The sequence below is a fragment of the Aethalodelphis obliquidens genome, unplaced genomic scaffold (assembly GCF_003676395.1).
Source record: "Aethalodelphis obliquidens isolate GAN/ISIS:26980383/991018 unplaced genomic scaffold, ASM367639v1 scaffold10, whole genome shotgun sequence".
NCBI classification, from domain to species: domain Eukaryota; kingdom Metazoa; phylum Chordata; class Mammalia; order Artiodactyla; family Delphinidae; genus Aethalodelphis; species Aethalodelphis obliquidens.
Window position 1 is genome coordinate 32,265,787 of NW_020837954.1, and position 18,633 is coordinate 32,284,419.

Below are 18,633 nucleotides of genomic sequence, written 5' to 3' on the forward strand. Positions count from 1 at the left end.
TGGTCCCTGATGGGGTAAGACTCTGTGTTCCCAATGCAGGGGGCCCGGGTTCGATCCCTGATCGGGGAACTAGATCCCACATGCATGCTGCAACTAAGAGTTTGCAGGCCACAACTAAGGAGCCCGCCTGCCACAAGTAACACCCAGTGCAACAAAATAAATAAATAAATAAAATAAAAGTTAAATAATTTTGACGAATAACCATAAACCTTACATTCGTTACTTATTGTTAAATATTCTGTCACTCTTTTAGTTGTGGGATCCAGCAAAGAATGAAAAATTACAACTTTTTCTGCAAGAAGTACAAATGGGAGAACTTTGGTTATCCAGAGGTAAGAATGTAAACATTCTTTTGTAAGCAGTTATTTATGATAATTTATATTTGAGAAATATTTATGGATTGGTATTTGTATGTCAGATAACTTAACTAACTAGACGTGTTAACCAACTTGCTTCAGTTTAAGAGAAACTGTCCCAGCATTTTCACTTTATTACAGTTACAGCTCCACGATGTTACAGTTAGTGTTAGTTTTGGTTGCAGTCTTGGAAGTGGGCAGATGGAGAAGCAAAGCCAAATACAAGAACACCTTATTTACTGTCAGATAAAATTCTAAGTAAATGGGTTTTCCAAATGACTAAATGTTGTATGAATCAAAACTTAAAAAAATTTTAACTGCTTAAGGATACTCCCTGGATATAGGGGCAATTAAAATACAAAGAACCTTTCAGCTTTAACATTTTTTGAGCTGGGATAGTATAAATATGGAGAGGAAAATTATGAGTTATAAATTAAAAGAAAAATAACAATTATTTTATTACATTTTATTTTTACTTACTTTATGTTTAAGAGCTATCATGTAATAGTTTAGATTTAGAGGTGAATGTTACAAATATTGAGATGATGAAAACAAAAATTGCAAACTTGTTTTTAAATTTTTCTCTCTCAAAGGTGATTAACATTATTTCTATGAGCCCCTAAATTAATTAGCACTTTTAGGGTTATATACTTCTACTATATTTTACTTATGAAATTCTCATCTTGGTTGCTTATTCTTTGAATCCCCCACCAAACCCCAAACCAATTACATAAGAATCTCTGGGGTGGGACCCAGGCATCAGAATTTTTTTTTCTTTTTTTTAATTGAAGTATAGTTGGTTTACAGTGTTGTGTTACTTTCAGGTGTACAGCAAAGTGATTCAGTTTTACATATATTTACCTATATCTGTTCTTTTTCAGATTCTTTTCCCTTATAGATTATACAAGATATTGATTATAGTTCCCTGTGCTATACACTAGGTCCTTGTTGGTTATCTACTTTGTATTTAGTAGTGTGTATATGTTAATCCCAAACTCCTAATTTATCCATCCCCTTCTCCCCTTTGGTTACCATAAGTTTGTCTTCTCTGAGTCTATTTCTGTTCTGTAAATAAGTTCATTTCTGTCATTTTTTTAGATTCCATATATTAGTGATATCATATGATATTTGCCTTTCTCTGACTTAACTTCACTTAGTATGATAATTTCTAGGTCCATCCATGTTGCTGCAAATGGCATTATTTCATTCTTTTTTTTTTTTTTTTTTTTTTTGGCTGTACGCGGGCCTCTCACTGTTGCGGCCTCTCCCATTGCGGAGCACAGGCTCCGGACGCGCAGGCTCAGCAGCCATGGCTCACGGGCCCAGCCGCCCCGCGGCATGTGGGATCTTCCCGGTCTGGGGCACGAACCCTGCATTGGCAGGCAGACTCTCAACCACTGCGCCATTCTTTTTTATGGCTGATAATATTCCAATGCATGTATGTACCACATCTTTTTTATCCATTCCTCTGTCGACGGACATTTAGGTTGCTTCCATGTCTTGGCTATTGTAAACATTGCTTCAGTGAACATTGGGGTGCATGTATCTTTTAGAATTATAGTTTTCTCCAGATATATAGGTGTCAGTATTCTTTAAACCTCCCTAGGTTATTACAGTACACTGGTTGAGAACCAGTGTTCTAATGCAATAATTTTTCACCCAGTTTTCTGTAATCTCAGTTTTCTCTACTCCCTCCTGCCACCACCCCATTTTTACTACTTTGCTGCCAGGTAGTTCTGTAGCCGTCTCAGTTGTGTTTATGTCTATATAACCAGAGGGACCATAGAGCCAAAAGTTTTAAGAGAAATTTCTGATTAGCTGATTTGATTGGATTTATTGGTTGGTTGACCTAATTAACCAAACTGATTACTGTTTTTAGGTTACATTAGCTCCATCAACTTGAGAGGCACTATTATATCTTTTTCTTTCTTTAAAAGGTTTGATACAAAGTGTTTATTTCCTACTTAGTTATATTAAATATGTCAAAATGTCAACTTCTGTTATTACATAACACCTGAAGAGAGGCAGCACACTATAGTCTCAAGGTTCAGAAAATTAGGTTCTGTTACTAATTCTGGCATTAATTAGCTTTGAAACCTTAAATTATTTCACTGATCTTTGCCCGTTTCCTAAAATGAGGTAGTGAGACTAAGTGATTACATGTTTTAACTTAAAGAGAGACTCTATCATTAATTTCCACTATTCACAAATTTTCATTCTTAGTTACTTTACAGCCAATCATCCTAAAACTCATTTTAAAACCACCTTGAAATCAAAGTTCATAAATCTCTTCTCCTCCCCTGGATATGTAATTCATGTTACACTAAATCTTGTTTCAGCTCGTTGATAATACAGTCTATGTTTTAAAAGTCTTATTTAGCTAGAACATCAAGATGTTTCACCTGTAATACTTCATCGATCACATATGTAGAGTTAAAGATAACTCGTATCAGTAATGGCAAACCCCAGCCTTTTAAAAAAACTCAGTACCTCCCTCTTGCATACCCAAATAGCAGAACGTGAACATTTCCAATTCAAGAGTGCACTTTTAAATAGTAATTTGGGTCAGAAAGTTATTTAATGGGCAGCTCAACATTTTCCCCTTTATACTCTTTACTCTTTTTGTGGCTTGTTCAAATAGTCTTTATTTATTTTTTAACATTTATTTGTTTGGTTGCATCGGGTCTTAGTTGCGGCATGTGGGATCTTTTGTTGCGGCATGCGGGATCTTTCGTTGTGGCATGGGGGCTCTTTGTCGCGGTGGGTGGGCTTCTCTCTAGTTCTGGTGCACGGGCTCCAGAGCACGCGGGCTCAGCAGTTGCAGTGCATGGGCTCCAGAGCACGTGGGTTTAGTTGCCCCACGGCATGTGAGATCTTAGTTCCCTGACCAGGGACTGAACCCGCGTCCCCTGCATTGGAAAGCGGATTCTTAACCATTGGACCACGAGGGAAGTCCCCTAAATAGTCTTTAGTTTGATGTGTTTTTTTAGTTTCAATGCTTGGTGCTTTCTTGGTAATTTGTAGAATGTATACTTTGAAGAACTTTAAAATTCTGCTCTAATCTTATAAATCTGTTTCAGGGGAGCATTGAATGGGGCTTGAACATCTCAGCAATGCCCTTTTGGTGTGTGGGCAACCACAGGAACTTCTGAAAGTTTTCAAACACACACTTCCTCCCAAGGTATTTGAGATGCTATTGTGCAAAATTCCCCTCATTTGCCAGGTAAGCACATACTTAATTATCTTTGTGAAATGAACACTGTAAATAACCATGTTGGGCTTAATTACGTAGAAACAGTGAAGTATTGATATGTGTGTGAATGGCCCAAAGTTTTAAATAAGTAAGATCTCCGAATTTTTGTTTGCTTTTCTTGTCTTCAGATGAAACAAGCTTATTCTTTCATGTTCCTTTGACCATAATGAATTGTATATTTTGTTGAGTATTATACGTTTCAACATTTCAACTTTAAAGTTAACATTGTTAACACTGTTTATCTTTGTACTTTCAAAGACATCACAATTATTGACTGACTGCAATGTCAACAGAGGTCTATAAGTTAAATGGTATTGTTAGTTAAATGACCTAATGGCTTAAAAATTAGATATAATACAGAAAACTGTAAATTATCAAAGCAGAATAATACTTCTACTTTCCAATAATATGACAAAACATAGAAATCACTTTGGTAAATTTAAACATATAGGCTAGTTAGTGTTCTCTTGAGTACAAGTTTATATTGGTAAATGTAAGCAGACTAATACCTATTAATAAATTGGCTCATGAATGGATATCATTTGATACCAAACTGCTGGGTGTACTTATGCATCAACTAGAGTTTCCTGCAGTGTTTGGATTTGTTTTAGGATTCATTTAGCTCTAAGACACTACTTTAACTTTGGTTTACTTTTTATTACATTGATCACATGCAGTAGCTGAGAGTACACTGTATATTGTTGGTCTGACTTGGAATCATTCATGTTGGCTTCTCAGCTTTTGAATAAAACACAAAGCAACATAGTCTCCACTAAAGCACAATGATCAATTCTTAAACATTTTGCAAGCTAGTCTCAGAAGGGATGTTTCCTGAAGGTACATGAAAATGTTGCTAGGGTAAGAATGTGTAGTGCCCACCCTGACACAAGAAGGGAGGCAAGAAAAGGATCGTGCATTAAATTGATTTTATGTATTTACCAGCAATTTGAGGCAGACATGAATGAACAGGAATACTTGGAGGATGATCCTGATTGAAAAACATTTCAATGTATCCACAATCCAGTCAGAATGCTATGGTGCTATATAGTATAAACTGCTCAGTGATATTTCCATTTATTTTCCTTTTAGTAATAAAATTTTTTTTCTATCTCATACATGATTGAACACGTATTTTGCTTTAAAATTAACAGTCATAATTGAAGAAACCATGGTTTATTTCTCTAATCAAGTGACCAAGCTGCTGAATCTTAAGGCCTCAACAAGTGTTGCATCTTATTATTTTCATTGAACAATAAGACCTATTTTGATTATTCTGGTAAACAGCAATTTTGTTTCCCCAGTGGTTTCCGTTTGCCAAACAGTCATGACAGGTGGTTTAACATGGTGGCTACTGCTTTCATGGGATTCTGTCAGGTGAATCCTCATTTCCAGTGCAACAGTTGTTGGCAATCTTTCATCAAAAGTCCATGCATTAGGACTTCTCTATCGTGGTTGGCCAAGGAGTCCTGCTTTGGCAGCCAGGGCTTCATTCTGCTGAATATGATATTCCTGAAATCTCATAGATATTCGTTGAGTCATTTTTAAATATTTCTGTAAGCAATGCTCTGAACAGGTGGTCTAGAAATAAAAAGATCCAAGAGTCAACACAAAAATATTAATTAAAAGAAATTGCATCTATTCTAAAAAAATAACCAGTGGGTATTTTTCTTTTCTTTGAATATATCTGAGAATTAAATGGTATTAATGAGTAGCAAGTGATCATAGCTTTCAATTGTTAATACTTTCGTCCATTTACAAAAATTAATATATACTGAATGCTTACCAGTTTGGAGGTACTAAAAACAATGGTAAGTCAGTCCCTGCCTTCTGGACTAGATTTTCTGCAGGTGTGTTTCAATATTAACTGAAATCCCACATTCCCATCTCTTATTCTGATTGTTAAAATGTAGGCCCAGTATCAGGTTTGTTCTTTTTTAATGAGAAACTCCATTCACAACATTCTTAATTTTCAACTTTTTACTTTTTAATAAGACTATTGTACTTAGCATCTCTCAAACTTCGTCATTTATTTAACAAACACTTATTGATTGCTGGTTATATGTTAAGTTCTTGACATGAATATTTATCAACATATTCCACTGGAGGAATTTTATGTCTCTTTTAGCCAATATATAAATGTTTTGAAGAGGATATTAAAAGTTAAGACTTCTAATAGGGTTAGGCAATATGAGCCACCAAATTCAAACTCTACTTTTTCCAAAATTAACCTGAGTTTTCAAGGTCAGATAGGAAAGCCATGTCAAGTTTCTCTAGCCTGGCCATCTTGACTGAAAGCTAATTATTAAGAATCTTTGCTTTGGAACAATGTATTCAGCAGGTCCCAGGCATCTTCTCTAAAAAAGTCTGCCGTAGTTCAGTGTGGCTGTGATATTAAATTTGGCATCGTTAAACTCAGTGCCACGAGTCTGGCTGCTTCAAGTTCCTCTGAGCAATGGAACATATAAAAGGTAGCCTAAATTCCTGTAATAACTAGGAACAAGCAAAATGCTTAGGGGGATCCCATTTATATTGTTTATGATGAACTTAGAGAATTTTTAGTGGGCAACACTTTTCATACCTCTTCAGGTTTTACTTCTCTTGTTGTGAAGTCTTTAACACAGTCCAAAAAGCAGGTTTCTGTAAGTTTATTGTAGGTTCCAAGAAATTCCTTAAACTACAAAAAAATCAGAAGGTTCTTTAATATTTGGTTTTTAAAACAAAGATGTTTTAAATACTGATGTATTTAGGCAAAATACCCTGTAATACTTGAAATCAAAGGTTCTTTTGCTACCTTAAATGGGTATAATATGATCTACAAAATATAGTCAGATTTTCTAGTTGAATATTTATTATTTCCTGGATTATCTTTCAAATTATCTGAAAAATGAATATGCTTCATATCATTTAACATCCATCTGTGGAAATGAAATATAAATAGTTATTTTGTGAGATCACTGACTGACATGGTTATATCCAGTAGTGCCTTAATTTTTTACAAAATCCTTTTTCCTTAATTATAATACCTTACCTGTTTTATCTGATCAGATTCTGGTATTTGTGCAGCCATATTCTTTTGGTATGTTTATTAGTCACCTGATTTAAAAGTAAAAAGTTTGTCAGTTTGTATACAAATTTCTTTAGGCTAGTTGAAGGTAATCAAAACAAGCACAGATTTTGAAATAGCACTGAAACGAGTCTACCTGAAATTACTGTTCATATTTTATAAATTTCTGATTATGTAATTATATGCCCCCCCACAATCTCCCAGGTCATTAATAAGAACCTTACAGTTTAGAACTCGATTTTCTTAATGCTAGCTATGAGAACCAAAGGCCCTATCTAAATCTCCATTTTTTAGACAGTTTGCTCTGTTACCTTGCAAAGCTATGTATTAAAGTCCCATGCGTAGTACGGCTTTATGGGAAAGAGCTCTCTGGTGTCTTCCTATAAGTACTTAAGTTAACTATCCCCTTGGTTCCTAATACAACTTAGATCTGTGCTACTAAAGATCCTTTTACTATCTCTGTGTAAATGCAAAGGTTCTATTAATTAACAAACGCCATCCACTTATTAATCAACAACACTCATGAAAGAGAGTTCTAAAAGACTCTAAGAGAAAGTTACAGGAGTTGTACATTCTACAGTTCAAAAAGGGTAATCACAGAGACTTACCAGAAACTTCTGAACATATGACACTTTTGATCTAACTTGGGGGCAACAGAGAAGTGAAGATAAGGAAGTCAAAGAGTGTTTCTGAATTACTGGGATTTTCACATATCCTAAATGGAGGACCCAGGATCAGTTAATTATGATGTAAGAATGTATCACGTTATTTACTTATTCTATCCTGGCTAGTTCTAAAACAGATGAAATCTCATAAACTGGATGTGTATGTCATTCTTACTAGCTCATCAATTATTATTTAAAGTGGCTGTGAAAAGCACGAAATTTTCATGAAGCTCACATGGAGATTAAGTAGGAAATTCAAGCTTAGGGCAGAGTGTATGCTACTATCGTGAAAGAAAATTCTCATTTTGATTAACAAATACAATCAATGGTAATTCCACTCCAGCATTCCCAACCATGTATAAAACTTTACCCCTTTTGCATTTATTCTTCCCTCCTCTTTTGTCCTTATCCTGTATGTTCACAAGTATTACTGCCATTTTTAAAAAGTTATTTTTTCCACATGCAAGGGAAAGCACCAGTTCTTTTCTATTTGCTATCCTAGTCTCATTCCAAAATTCTGACTGTCTATACTTCAGGGAATCTCTGGTTTAGTAGTAACAGTTATAAACTATCTTTTCTATTAAAATTCTTCGATATCTGCTACAAACAATGCAGTAGAGGTTTCAGATTAGCCCAACATGCAGGCAACTAGTGTTCCATAAACACCTAAAAAGTTACCAAGAACGCTCTTTATTCCTATTTTACTTCACAGATTTATAAATAATATATATATTTTAACCACATAAACTACCTGAAAAATACCAGGAATTAACTGAAGGTCACAATTTTTCAGGTATTGCTGTGACTATCATCATTGATACGTCCCAGGTAAGATACTTCCATTATATTTACTCTTTGCTCACTTAAGTCATGAAACACTGATTCCACACCCTCCAACTATGGAACTGCATAGAAATACAAACCTAATTATTCCATTATTTTCTAATATCAACTTCAAACTTATTTACAGTTTGAGATCTCAGCAGTTACTATTTTGCTAGATAGATATGGGTAGATATTCATTCAGTAAACATTTATTTAATGTACTAAGTACTGTGCTATTTATGAAACCAGCCATGCTTCTGAGGTAAGATGAATCTTTATAGCTGCTATAAAATTTTATCACTAACCAGCCAAGAAACAGAGAATCCTGTAAGTATATCATACAGTGAGGTTTAGGATTTGTGCTTCTGGGAAGGTGGGGTAGATGTGCTTTTCCCTATTCTTCTCACTAAGTACAACTAAAACCCCTGGACATTACACATAAAACAAACATAAGACTAAAAAGTAGAGAGGAGAAAGTATATTAGCTAGGGCCCTTGGGACCCGAGAAACATCACAGTAGTGAATTCTCTCCCTTGTCTGGGGTCTCATATATCACAAACTTGGAGCTGAAAAAGCTGGCAATCTGCAAATGCCAGTTGGAGTAGTCAAAAAGCCCCTCTGTACCCCCAGCCAAAAGTCTGCCTTCTCTAGCCAAAAGGCTAGGAAAGGGGAAGCCTGCCTATAAAACAGAACTCATTTAAACAATAACTGCTGTACTCCAGGCCAACACAGAAAAAACTGGTTCTCATCCCCACCCACATCAGCATAAGCCAGATAGACTTCCACCCTCACTAGGTTGTAACAAGACACTCCAACTCCCACACCAGAATAGTGTCAGAGAAGGGTGATTAGGGAGCAGGGACTTTAATTCTTGCTGGGCATTAATAAGGACCCCTCCCCCAAGTGTCAGTGGAAACTGCATGGGGAGCCTAGACTTCCACCTCTGTTGTCAGTGATGAAGTACCTTTCTCCCTTCCCTCTCGGGTGGTATCAAAGGAGGCCTAGTTGAGATTCAGGACCTACATACTGCCCCATGGTAATCAGGCCACATGCCCTCCTGTGGTGTCAGTGGAGGCCACGTGGGGAGTAGTAATGAGGAACTCCAGTCCTCAGCCAGGGAGACACCAATGAAGGCCTAGTAGAGATCCGTAACTCCTACGCTCACCCAGCAGAAATGAGGAATATCACCCCCACCCCCTGGCGCGCGCACACACACACACACACCACCCACCCTCTCTAGTGACAGAGTGAGGAACTTGGACTTCCACCCTCACCTGGCAGTAATAAGGTGCCCCCACCCCATGAAGCAGTGTCAAAAGCAGTCAGCTAGAGGAGAAGGTTTAAACAAGATCTAGAGTCTCATAACACAAGATGCAAAATGTCTAGGTTACAAAAAAACAGAAACAAACAAAACTCATTCCAAGAACTAAGATCTTAAGAAAAGAAAGATGTCAAACACTGAGATGAGAGATGTTAGAATTATCTGACAAAGATCTTAAAATAGCTATTATAAAAAATGCTTCAATGAATAATTAAGAATGTCTGAAACAAATTAAAAAAATATAAAACTCAGCAAAGAAATATAAGATATCAAGAACCAAATGGAAATTTTAAGAAGTGAAAAATAGAAAAAAACAAAAGAAGCTCAACAGACAGAATCAACAGCAGATCGGAGGGGATAGAAAAAGGAATCTGTGAAGGAAGGAGGAAGATAGAAAATAGAATTATCCAATATGAATAACAGAAAAATAGAATTAAAAAAATGACAGGGTACCAGGAATCTGTGTGACTGTGACAAAAGAACTGACATTTGTTTTATTAGAGTCCTGGAAGAAGAGAAAGAGGGCAGGGCTGTTAAAGTACTAAAATAATGGCTGAAAACTTCCCAAATGTGGCAAAAGAAGAGAAGCTTACACATTCAAGAACTGAATTGCATTCCAAAAAGCGTAAACACAAAGAAATCCACATCAAGATACATCACAGTCAAACATTTAAAAACTAAAGACAAAAAATTTAGTCTTGCAAGATGTCGCTCGCAAGAGAAAAGCGACATCTTCTATGGGGAAAAACAATTAGGATAATAGCAGATTTCTCATCAGTCAACCCAGAAACCTGTATCTAGCAAAAATATCCTTCAGGAATGAAGGTGAAATTAAGACATTCTCAAATGAAGGAAAACTAAGAATTTGGTGCCAGCAGACCTGCCTGAAAAGGATTAAAGTTCTGAGCAGAAAAAAACTGATAAAAGGAGACTTGGAACATCAAGGAGGAACAACATAGTAATAAAAATAGGAACAGGTACAGTACCCTTTCCTTTTCTTCTCGAGTTTCCTAAATTATATTTGACAGTTGAAGCAAAAATTATAAAACTGTCTAACATGGTTCTAAATGTGTATTTTAAATGGGGAGGGTAAAGGGAGGTAAGGTTTTCTCACTTCACTGAAACTGGTAATATGCTGACACCATTAGACTGTGATAAGCTTTGTATATGTCATGTAATACCTAGAGCAACCACTAAAAAAGAACATAAGGAGATACACTCAAAAACATTATAGATTAATCAAAATAAATTACAAAAAATATTCAAATAATCCACAGGAAGGCAAGAAAAGAGAAACAAAACCAGAACAAACAGAAAATAAAATAGCACATTTAAGCCTTAATAAACAATTACATTAAATATAAGTAGTCTAAAGAATCAAAAGACAGATTGGGGGCTTCCCTGGTGGCGCAGTGGTTGAGAGTCCGCCTGCCGATGCAGGGGACGTGGGTTCGTGGCCCGGTCCGGGAAGATTCCCACATGCCGCGGAGCGGCTGGGCCCATGAGCCATGGCCGCTGAGGCTGCGCGTCCGGAGCCCGTGCTCCACAACGGGAGAGGCCACAACAGTGACAGGCCCGCGTACCAGAAAAAAAAAAAAAAAAAAAAAAAGACAGATTGGCAGAGTGCATTAAAGAAATGACCAAGTATATGTTGTCTATAAGAAACTAACTTCAAATACAGTGATACAGACAGAGTGAATACAAAAGGATGGAAAATGATTTATCATGCAAGCATTAATACAAAGAAAATAGTGGATATATTAACATCAGATTAAGTAGACTTCACAGCAAAGGAATTTAACAGAGAGACGAAAGGACATTAAGGGTCAATCCACCAAGAAGACATAGTACTCCTAAATGTGTGTGCCCCAAGCAACAGAGCTACAAAATATGTAGAGAGAACTGAAAGGAGAAAAAGACAAGTATAGTTTCAGACTTAAACATCCCTCTCCCAACAATTGATAGAACAACTCAACAGAAAATCCACGAGGATACAGAAAAACTCAACAACATTAACCAACAGGATACAATCTACATTTATAGAACATTTCACCCCACAGAATACACATTTTTTATTAAGTGCCCATGGAACACATACCAAGATAAACCATATCCGGGGCCACAAAGTAGCCTTAATAAGTTTAAAAGAATTGAAATCATACAGAGTCTGTTTTTAGACCACAATGGAATCAAACTAGAAACCAGTAACAGATAACAGGAAAATCTCTTTTAACATCTGGAAAATAAATAACACTTCTAAATAATCCATGAATCAAAGAGGAAGTCTCAAGAAACTTTTTAAAAAAGTCACTGGACTGAATGAAACTGAAAATACAGCATATTAAAATTTGTGTGACACAGCTAGATCAAGTGCCAAGAGGAAAATTTTATAGTACTAAATGCATACATTAAAGAGGAGATGCCTCAAGTCAACTTTTTTTTTCTTTTTACCTCAAGAACCTAGAAAAAGAGCAAAATAAACCCACAAAGCATGTAGAAGGAAGAAAATAATAACAGAAATCAACCAAAATGAAAACAGAAAAGCAACAGACAAAAATCAGTGAAATAAAGAGCTGGTTCTTTGAAACGACTATAACAGACAAACCTCTAGCAAGACTAACGAAGAAAAGTCACATATTATCATTATCAGGAATAAAACAAGGTATAGTACCATAGACCCTGCAGATATCAAAAGGATAACAGAACTATGAACAACTCTATATACATAAATCTAACAACTTACTCATGAATTTACTATTATCCTGATATCAAAACCAGATAAAGAAGATACATACAAGAAAACTACAGAAAAATATCTTCATAAAATAGACATAAAAATCCTTAACAAAATAATAGCAAATATAGTTCAGTAATATATATTAAAAAAATACACACCTCTAATAGGTAGGGTTTATTCTAGAGATGCAAGGCTAATTCAATATTTAAAAATCAATAAATGTGATCCACCATATTAATAGATGAAAAAATAAGTCATGATCATATCAATTGATGCAGAAAAAGCATTTGACAAAGTCAGTACCCATTCATGTTAAAAACTGAAAATCAGGAAGACAGGGGAACTTCTTCAACTTGGTAATGTACACCTACAAAAAAATCCTACACCCTGTACTACATAGTTAATGGTGAAAGACTGGACACTTTCCCCTAAGATAGTGAGCAAAGCCAGATGTCTGCCCTTACTACTCTTACTGAATATACTGCTGGAAGTTCTACCCAGTGCAGTAACTCAAGAAAAAGAAATAAGACATATAAATTGTAAAGGAAGAAAATAAAACTGTCCCTCTTTAAAGATGACATGATTGTGAACATAGAAAATCCCAAAGAATCTACAAAGAAACCCTAGAACAAGATAGTTCAGCAAGTCAGCAAGATCACAGTATACAAGATAAACATGGCAAAAATCAGTTGTAAAAACTGTAATTTTCCGTGTTACTGAAATTAAAAATACAATACCATTTATAATCACTCAAAAAAAAAAGATTTATGGGTAAATCTAACAAGGCATGTACAGGTAAATCTAACAAGGCATGCTGAAAACTACAAAATGCTGATGAAAGAAATCAAAGACTTAAATAAATGGAAAGACACATTGTGTTCATGGATTGTAAAACTCAGCATAGTAATGATGTAAATTTTCCCAAAACTGATATACAGGCTTAATGCAATTCCTATCAAGTTCCCAGTAACATTTATTATAAATATAGACAAGATTATTTTTAAATTTATATGGAAAGCAAATGGACTTGAACAAATTCAAAAAAAGACTAATAAAGTGGGAGGAATCAGTCTACCTGATTTCAAGACTTATTACATAGCTACAGTAATCAATATTGTGTGATTTTGGTGGAAAAGCCGACACATAGATCCATGAAACACGATAGAGAACCCAGAAATAATAACACAAATATGCCCAATTGATTTTTGGTAAAGATGCAAAACCAGTTAAGTGAAGACAGCCTTTACAACAAGTGGTGCTGGTACAACTGCACATCCATAGGCAAAAAATTTAACCTCAAAGTAAGTCTTTCACTTTATACAAAAATTATCTCAAAATGGATCTGGGAATTAAATATAGAACATAAAACCCATTAAAACTTTTAGAAAAATAGGAGAAAATCTTCGGGCTTTAGGGCAAAGAATTCTTAGACTTCACATGAAAAGCAAACTACATATGTGATAAAGAACTAATAACTAGACAATATAAAGAAGTCTGCAAACTCTATAGTAAAAACACAAATAATCCAATTAGAAAATGGGCAAAAGACACCTCACCAAAAAGATATAGATGGCGAATAGGCACATGAAAAGATACTCAACATTGTTAGCCGTTAGCGAAACAAATTAAAACCACGATATATAGCATTACACACCTGTCAGAATGGCTGAATTAAAAAAATATAGTGACACCACCAAATGCTGGTGAAAATGAGGAAAAACTGGATCACTCAGATATTCCCTAGTGGTAATGTGAAATCATATAGCCACTGTGGTAAACAGTTTGGCACTATGTTAAAAACCTAAATGTACAACTATCATATCACGCAGCAATTGCATTCCTGGGCATTTTTCACAGAAAAATGAAAACTTATGTTCACACAAAAACCTGTACATGAATGTTTATATACACTTTATTCATAACAGTCAAAAACTGGAAGCAATCCAGATGTTCTTCAACAGGTGAATGATTAAACAAACTGGTACACCCACACCATAGAATACTACTCAGCAATAAAAAGGAATGAGGTACTGATACACACAACAGCCTGGATGAAACTCTAGAGGATTATGCTGAGTGAAAAGCCAATCCCACAAGGTTACATACTATATGATTCCATTTATATAACATTCTTGTAATGACAAAGTTACAGAAATGAGGAACTTAGTAGTGGTTGCCAGGGGTCGAGGAGGGGGTAGGGGAGGAGGAAAGTAGGTGTTACTATAAAAAGGCAACATGAGACTTTTGAAATGGAAATGTCCTGTACTTTGACTGTAATAACATCAATATCCTGGTTGTGATATTGTACTACAGTTTTGTAAGATGTTACCATTGTGGAAAGCTAGGTAAATGACACAAGGGAGCTCTATTTTTTCTTACAACTGCATGTGAATCTATAATAATCTCAAAAAGTTTGAGGTTGCCCAGCTTTCTAATCCCTGCCAAACAACAAGGTACAGTGTGCATTGTGGTAAATGTTAGCAAATGTTCAGAACTAGAGTTCTTTTGGCTTCCTACTCAGAAAACAGCCTGAAAAGATCCAAGAACTGGTAAGATAACTTTTGTGGTTAGGTGTTAAAAGAAAACTTTGTGGGAACTTAAAAAAAAAAAAACAAAAAACAAGAGCAATAAAACAGGAATTAAAGGAACCTGGTTCACCAGCAGGCCTGTAGCTGAAAGCACAAAAGGTTATCCAAAGACCTCTTCATGTTTGCTAATTATAATGCCAAAATCAGCTTCTTTTTCCTGTTCCTATCCTAGTATTTCTTCAGGTTAAAATTCACGTATAATATGACTTTTTCAAGCAGAGGTCAGAGAGGCAGAAAGTATGAAATCTTTAAATGTTGTGTAACACTGCAGACTCTACCTCACTTCCCTCTTGGTATACAACTCATAGTGACAAATGATGATTGTTATTGGGAAGTCTTTGAAGAGATATAGATGAGGAGCACCCCCAAATGTTGTTTGTATGAATTTTTTTGATATTGTCTTTTTTTTTTAAACCTAAGTGAAGGCAGTTGTTCCTAGAAAATACTGGAGACGGTTGAGTGAATAGATGATTTTCAAATTTACTTGCTAGTTTGTGTCTTCTGAGTCTTCCAGCATTCTATCTTGCAGTTATTTAATCATTAGTTATGTTGACTGACAAAGTCCAACAGCCATACAAACCACCTGATAGTGAGAAGCGGTAGAAGCAATGTGGCTGCCCTTTTATTAGGTCCTAATTACCAGATATTACAAGCAAATGTTTGTTACTGTAGAGGCAAATATCCAATCAGGGGATACCTTCTGGTTATATCCCTGAAACCTGAAGAGGGAGGGAAGGGATAGAGAGTTCTAGCATCTCTGGCTTGGGCCTTAGGAATGATTACAGCAATGCTAAGTAATTTTTGTGTCAAACAAAATGTATCATAAAACCAGGGAACTTAAGAGAATTGTTAGTCATCAAGCTCAAACCTTTTCTGATGCATGAGTTTCCTTTCTGTTCTGGAAAAGTCGTTGTCCAACCTTTGCTTGAATGTCTCCAGTGAGGCCTGATTTCTCACCTGAAAAATGAGGGGATTACAGTATGACTGCTGAGGCCCCTTCAAGCTCTAAGCCTGTTCGATGAAATCTAAACTTCTGCTGGCTAAGTCATTTTTTGAAAAGCCTTTTCCTTTTCAATAAGTGAAATTAGTTTCCTCAATCTGTTCTGAGGTTACAGTTATTTAGCATATGTGTTATTATGTATTAAAAAATACTTAATATCCTGTTTTGCCATGTAATATGTATGTTCAGGTGAACATACAAGGACAAACAATTCCCAGAAATTTCTGAGTATTAAAAAAAATAAACTAATCAGGATGTGGTGGGAAGATACCCTCTATTTAGTCTTTAGAATCATATGCAGATTTCTACCAGGTCTGGAGCCAAATTTCTAATTCTGTTCAAACTTAGTTTACAATAAGTGATTCTTCTGATGTCCTTGGCCACTATCACTATAACTGATCCTGGCCGCAGCATGGCTGGTACTGGTAATTGGTAATCTTGTGATTCAGGCAAGGATCATGAATGGATGATAAAACTACTGGGTGATAGGTTGGGGAACAGGATATATGCATTGTATCAAAGCATCTCCACAGGTTACTTATCACAAAAAGAAAACTGTCCCTTTACATTGGGAAGATCTGCCAGTCACCACCTTAACCAGTGTGGTACCACCTATGTGCTATTCTTGCCAAAAATGTTTTATGTGATTGATTATGAGGGAATAATTAGGAACAGCCACAATTTGGGACTATGTGTAAGATGACTAGACTGGTCTTTTCTAAAAAAGTCATAAAGAAAAGGAGTAGAAAGGGCTGTTCTAGAATATGACTAAAGAATTAAGATAACTAAACAGTTGTGAACTTTGGAACTCCAAACCATTTTTGAGTTTTAAAAATAAAGACTTTTTGGGATAATTGGAGAAATCTGAATATGTTATCTTAGGTGTGATAGTCATATTGTGGCTATGTAACAGTATGTTCTTAAGGAGATACATGCTGAAGAAATAAGGGTTAAAGGTCATGATGTCTGCAACTTGTAAGTGGTTCAGCAAAAAAAACCTGTATATCTCTCTGTATATGTATATATAGAGATATGAGAGTGGGAAAGAGAAAGGAAATAAGTAAAAGTGTTAACAACAAACAAATGAAAGAACAATCCTGTGAGCCATGTTTTTTGTTCCCGGGCTATCTGTTCTTTATTTGATAGGTCAGATGTCTAAACTGATCTGAACTAACTTGCTAGATTGACATAAAATAGGACTCTACCACATGTCCCTTTACTTTAGATCATTTGCAGCAGCTTTACGAAATTGTGCCTGATTAACTGGCAACCCTAACTTAATCAGAGCAAAACATTCTTTTGAAAGATCACTGCATACTCCTTTTGGGTTTAAAGGATGGCTTCAAGGCCTTAAAGGATGAGCCTATGAGCACTGGACTAGATGGGGGCAAGATTACTTGGGTTTTAATCCCAGCTCTGATTGAAGAGTTGTAAGATCCAAAACAAGTCACATTTTTAATGAGTTTCTACACCTACGAGCACACTTTAGAGGGGAAAGGTCACTTTTTCTTTTACATCTAAGTTTCACCTAGAAAATAAGGGAGATAAATCATCTCAAAAGTCTCTTACAGCTCTGACACTGTCATTATATCTTTTAATTTACATAAATTATAAAACAAATTGTGAACAGATAACTACCTAAAAGCCTGGTAATGAAGGAAATGTAACTGAAATACAGAAACTCATCAAGATTTAAAAGGTTCTCTAAAGCTGAGCCCTTAAGGTCTCTTTTAATTCTAGGATTTCTTCTATCAAAGTAGACAGCTGAGATGTAAAAATAAATAAAAATTTGTTATTTAACCTTTACATCAGATTACATTTTTTGCTTTGATTAATCTTTTAGTAATGCGTAAAGGGAAACGTTTAAGTAATGCATCCTCGAAAATCAGCAAATCAGATAAGGTGTGTTGGCCCTGGTCTTCTGTCTAGAGAGAATTTTTCAGTTAAAGGAGGGTTCAGCTCAAGGTCACAGGGTGGATGCCTTACAGTCTAACTCACTGTCCCAAAACAAGACCCCGACTCCCCAAACTTGGGTTGAAGGTGGCTCAGAGCCTCGTATTCGACCCTCGCCACAGTGATGACTCTGTTCCAAGGCAGGTCCCAAACCCGCTCTGGGGACGCGTTGCCCGGCTCCGCAGCCCCCGCATAGCACCAGGTAACCGCGGCGGCCTCCTTCAGAGACCCTGCCACCTTTCCCGAGCGTAGCTTGCAGCCCCCCGCCTGGAAACCCGGGATTCTGTGGACAGAGAAAAGAGACCATACTTAAGGACAGACTCTCGCATCCGACACCAGTAGGAGGCTGCGGGGCTCCGCTGCCAGTCGAGTCTGGGGGCGGAGGATCTGGGTCAGGGCCGGCGCCGCAGCCGCTGGATGAAGGAGAACACGTGGGAATGGCGATGTCAAATAGCTCTTATACCCTACTTCACCGATTCGTTATAACGCCGGAAACTCTAGAGGAAAAAGCCGATATCATAAACAAATTTTAAAATCCCCTGAAAATTGATTTTTTGATTGTCTGCTTAGATAAAGCTATTTCTGACTTTCTCTTCAATATCAACACGAATCTGTAGAAACTTTTTGTAAAACTAATTTACTTAATCTCGCGTCCCTAACGGTCTGCGGGAGCTACCCTGTAAACAGTCCCTAATAAACAAGATTGGTATTGTCATCTACGTTGGGCGCTCTTCAGGTCTTGGATGAAACTCCCGAGTGTTATTCAATGTTTTAAGCCTTGTGGGGCAATGTACTGCCTTTAATAAAACAAAAAATTCACACCCGTTTTAAGCCTTTTATGTTGGGTGTTTGTTTCCACCCGGAGAGGGAT

At 36.2% G+C, this 18,633-nt stretch overlaps 2 protein-coding genes across 3 annotated transcripts in view; one reads left to right on the forward strand and one right to left on the reverse strand.

The window, feature by feature from the left end:
• The window catches only part of TOMM20L (translocase of outer mitochondrial membrane 20 like), a 10,402-nt gene extending 5,733 nt beyond the window's left edge, over window positions 1-4,669 (forward strand). The window contains 3 exon segments of the mRNA XM_027111737.1: window positions 254-332; window positions 3,437-3,579; window positions 4,552-4,669. Of these exon segments, the coding sequence (XP_026967538.1) occupies window positions 254-332; window positions 3,437-3,579; window positions 4,552-4,605 (276 nt within the window). The 3' untranslated portion in view covers window positions 4,606-4,669.
• Window positions 4,517-18,254, reverse strand: TIMM9 (translocase of inner mitochondrial membrane 9). 2 transcript variants are annotated; one of them, XM_027111381.1, is made up of 5 exons: window positions 18,072-18,254; window positions 15,678-15,766; window positions 6,638-6,702; window positions 6,188-6,283; window positions 4,517-5,187 (listed from the first exon to the last, which is right to left on the reverse strand). In XM_027111381.1, the coding sequence occupies exons 3-5, from the start codon at window positions 6,674-6,676 to the stop codon at window positions 5,053-5,055; spliced, it is 270 nt and encodes an 89-aa protein (XP_026967182.1). In that variant the 5' UTR covers window positions 6,677-6,702; window positions 15,678-15,766; window positions 18,072-18,254; the 3' UTR covers window positions 4,517-5,052. The 2 variants fall into 2 exon arrangements, with proteins under 2 accessions (XP_026967182.1, XP_026967184.1); XM_027111383.1 differs by lacking the exons at window positions 15,678-15,766; window positions 18,072-18,254 and adding an exon at window positions 7,282-10,714.
• Window positions 18,255-18,633: the final 379 nt, after the last annotated feature.

What these genes read in the sequence shown, in the direction of transcription:
- TIMM9 (XM_027111381.1), bottom strand. Translation starts at nt 6,676, where the DNA reads ATGGCTGCACAAATACCAGAATCTGATCAGATAAAACAG. An exon ending in AATCTGATCAGATAAAACAG is followed by an intron (nt 6,284 to 6,637) that starts GTAAGGTATTAT and finishes ATTTTTTTGTAG; the next exon opens with TTTAAGGAATTTCTTGGAAC. An exon ending in GAGAAGTAAAACCTGAAGAG is followed by an intron (nt 5,188 to 6,187) that starts GTATGAAAAGTG and finishes TTTTATTTCTAG; the next exon opens with ACCACCTGTTCAGAGCATTG.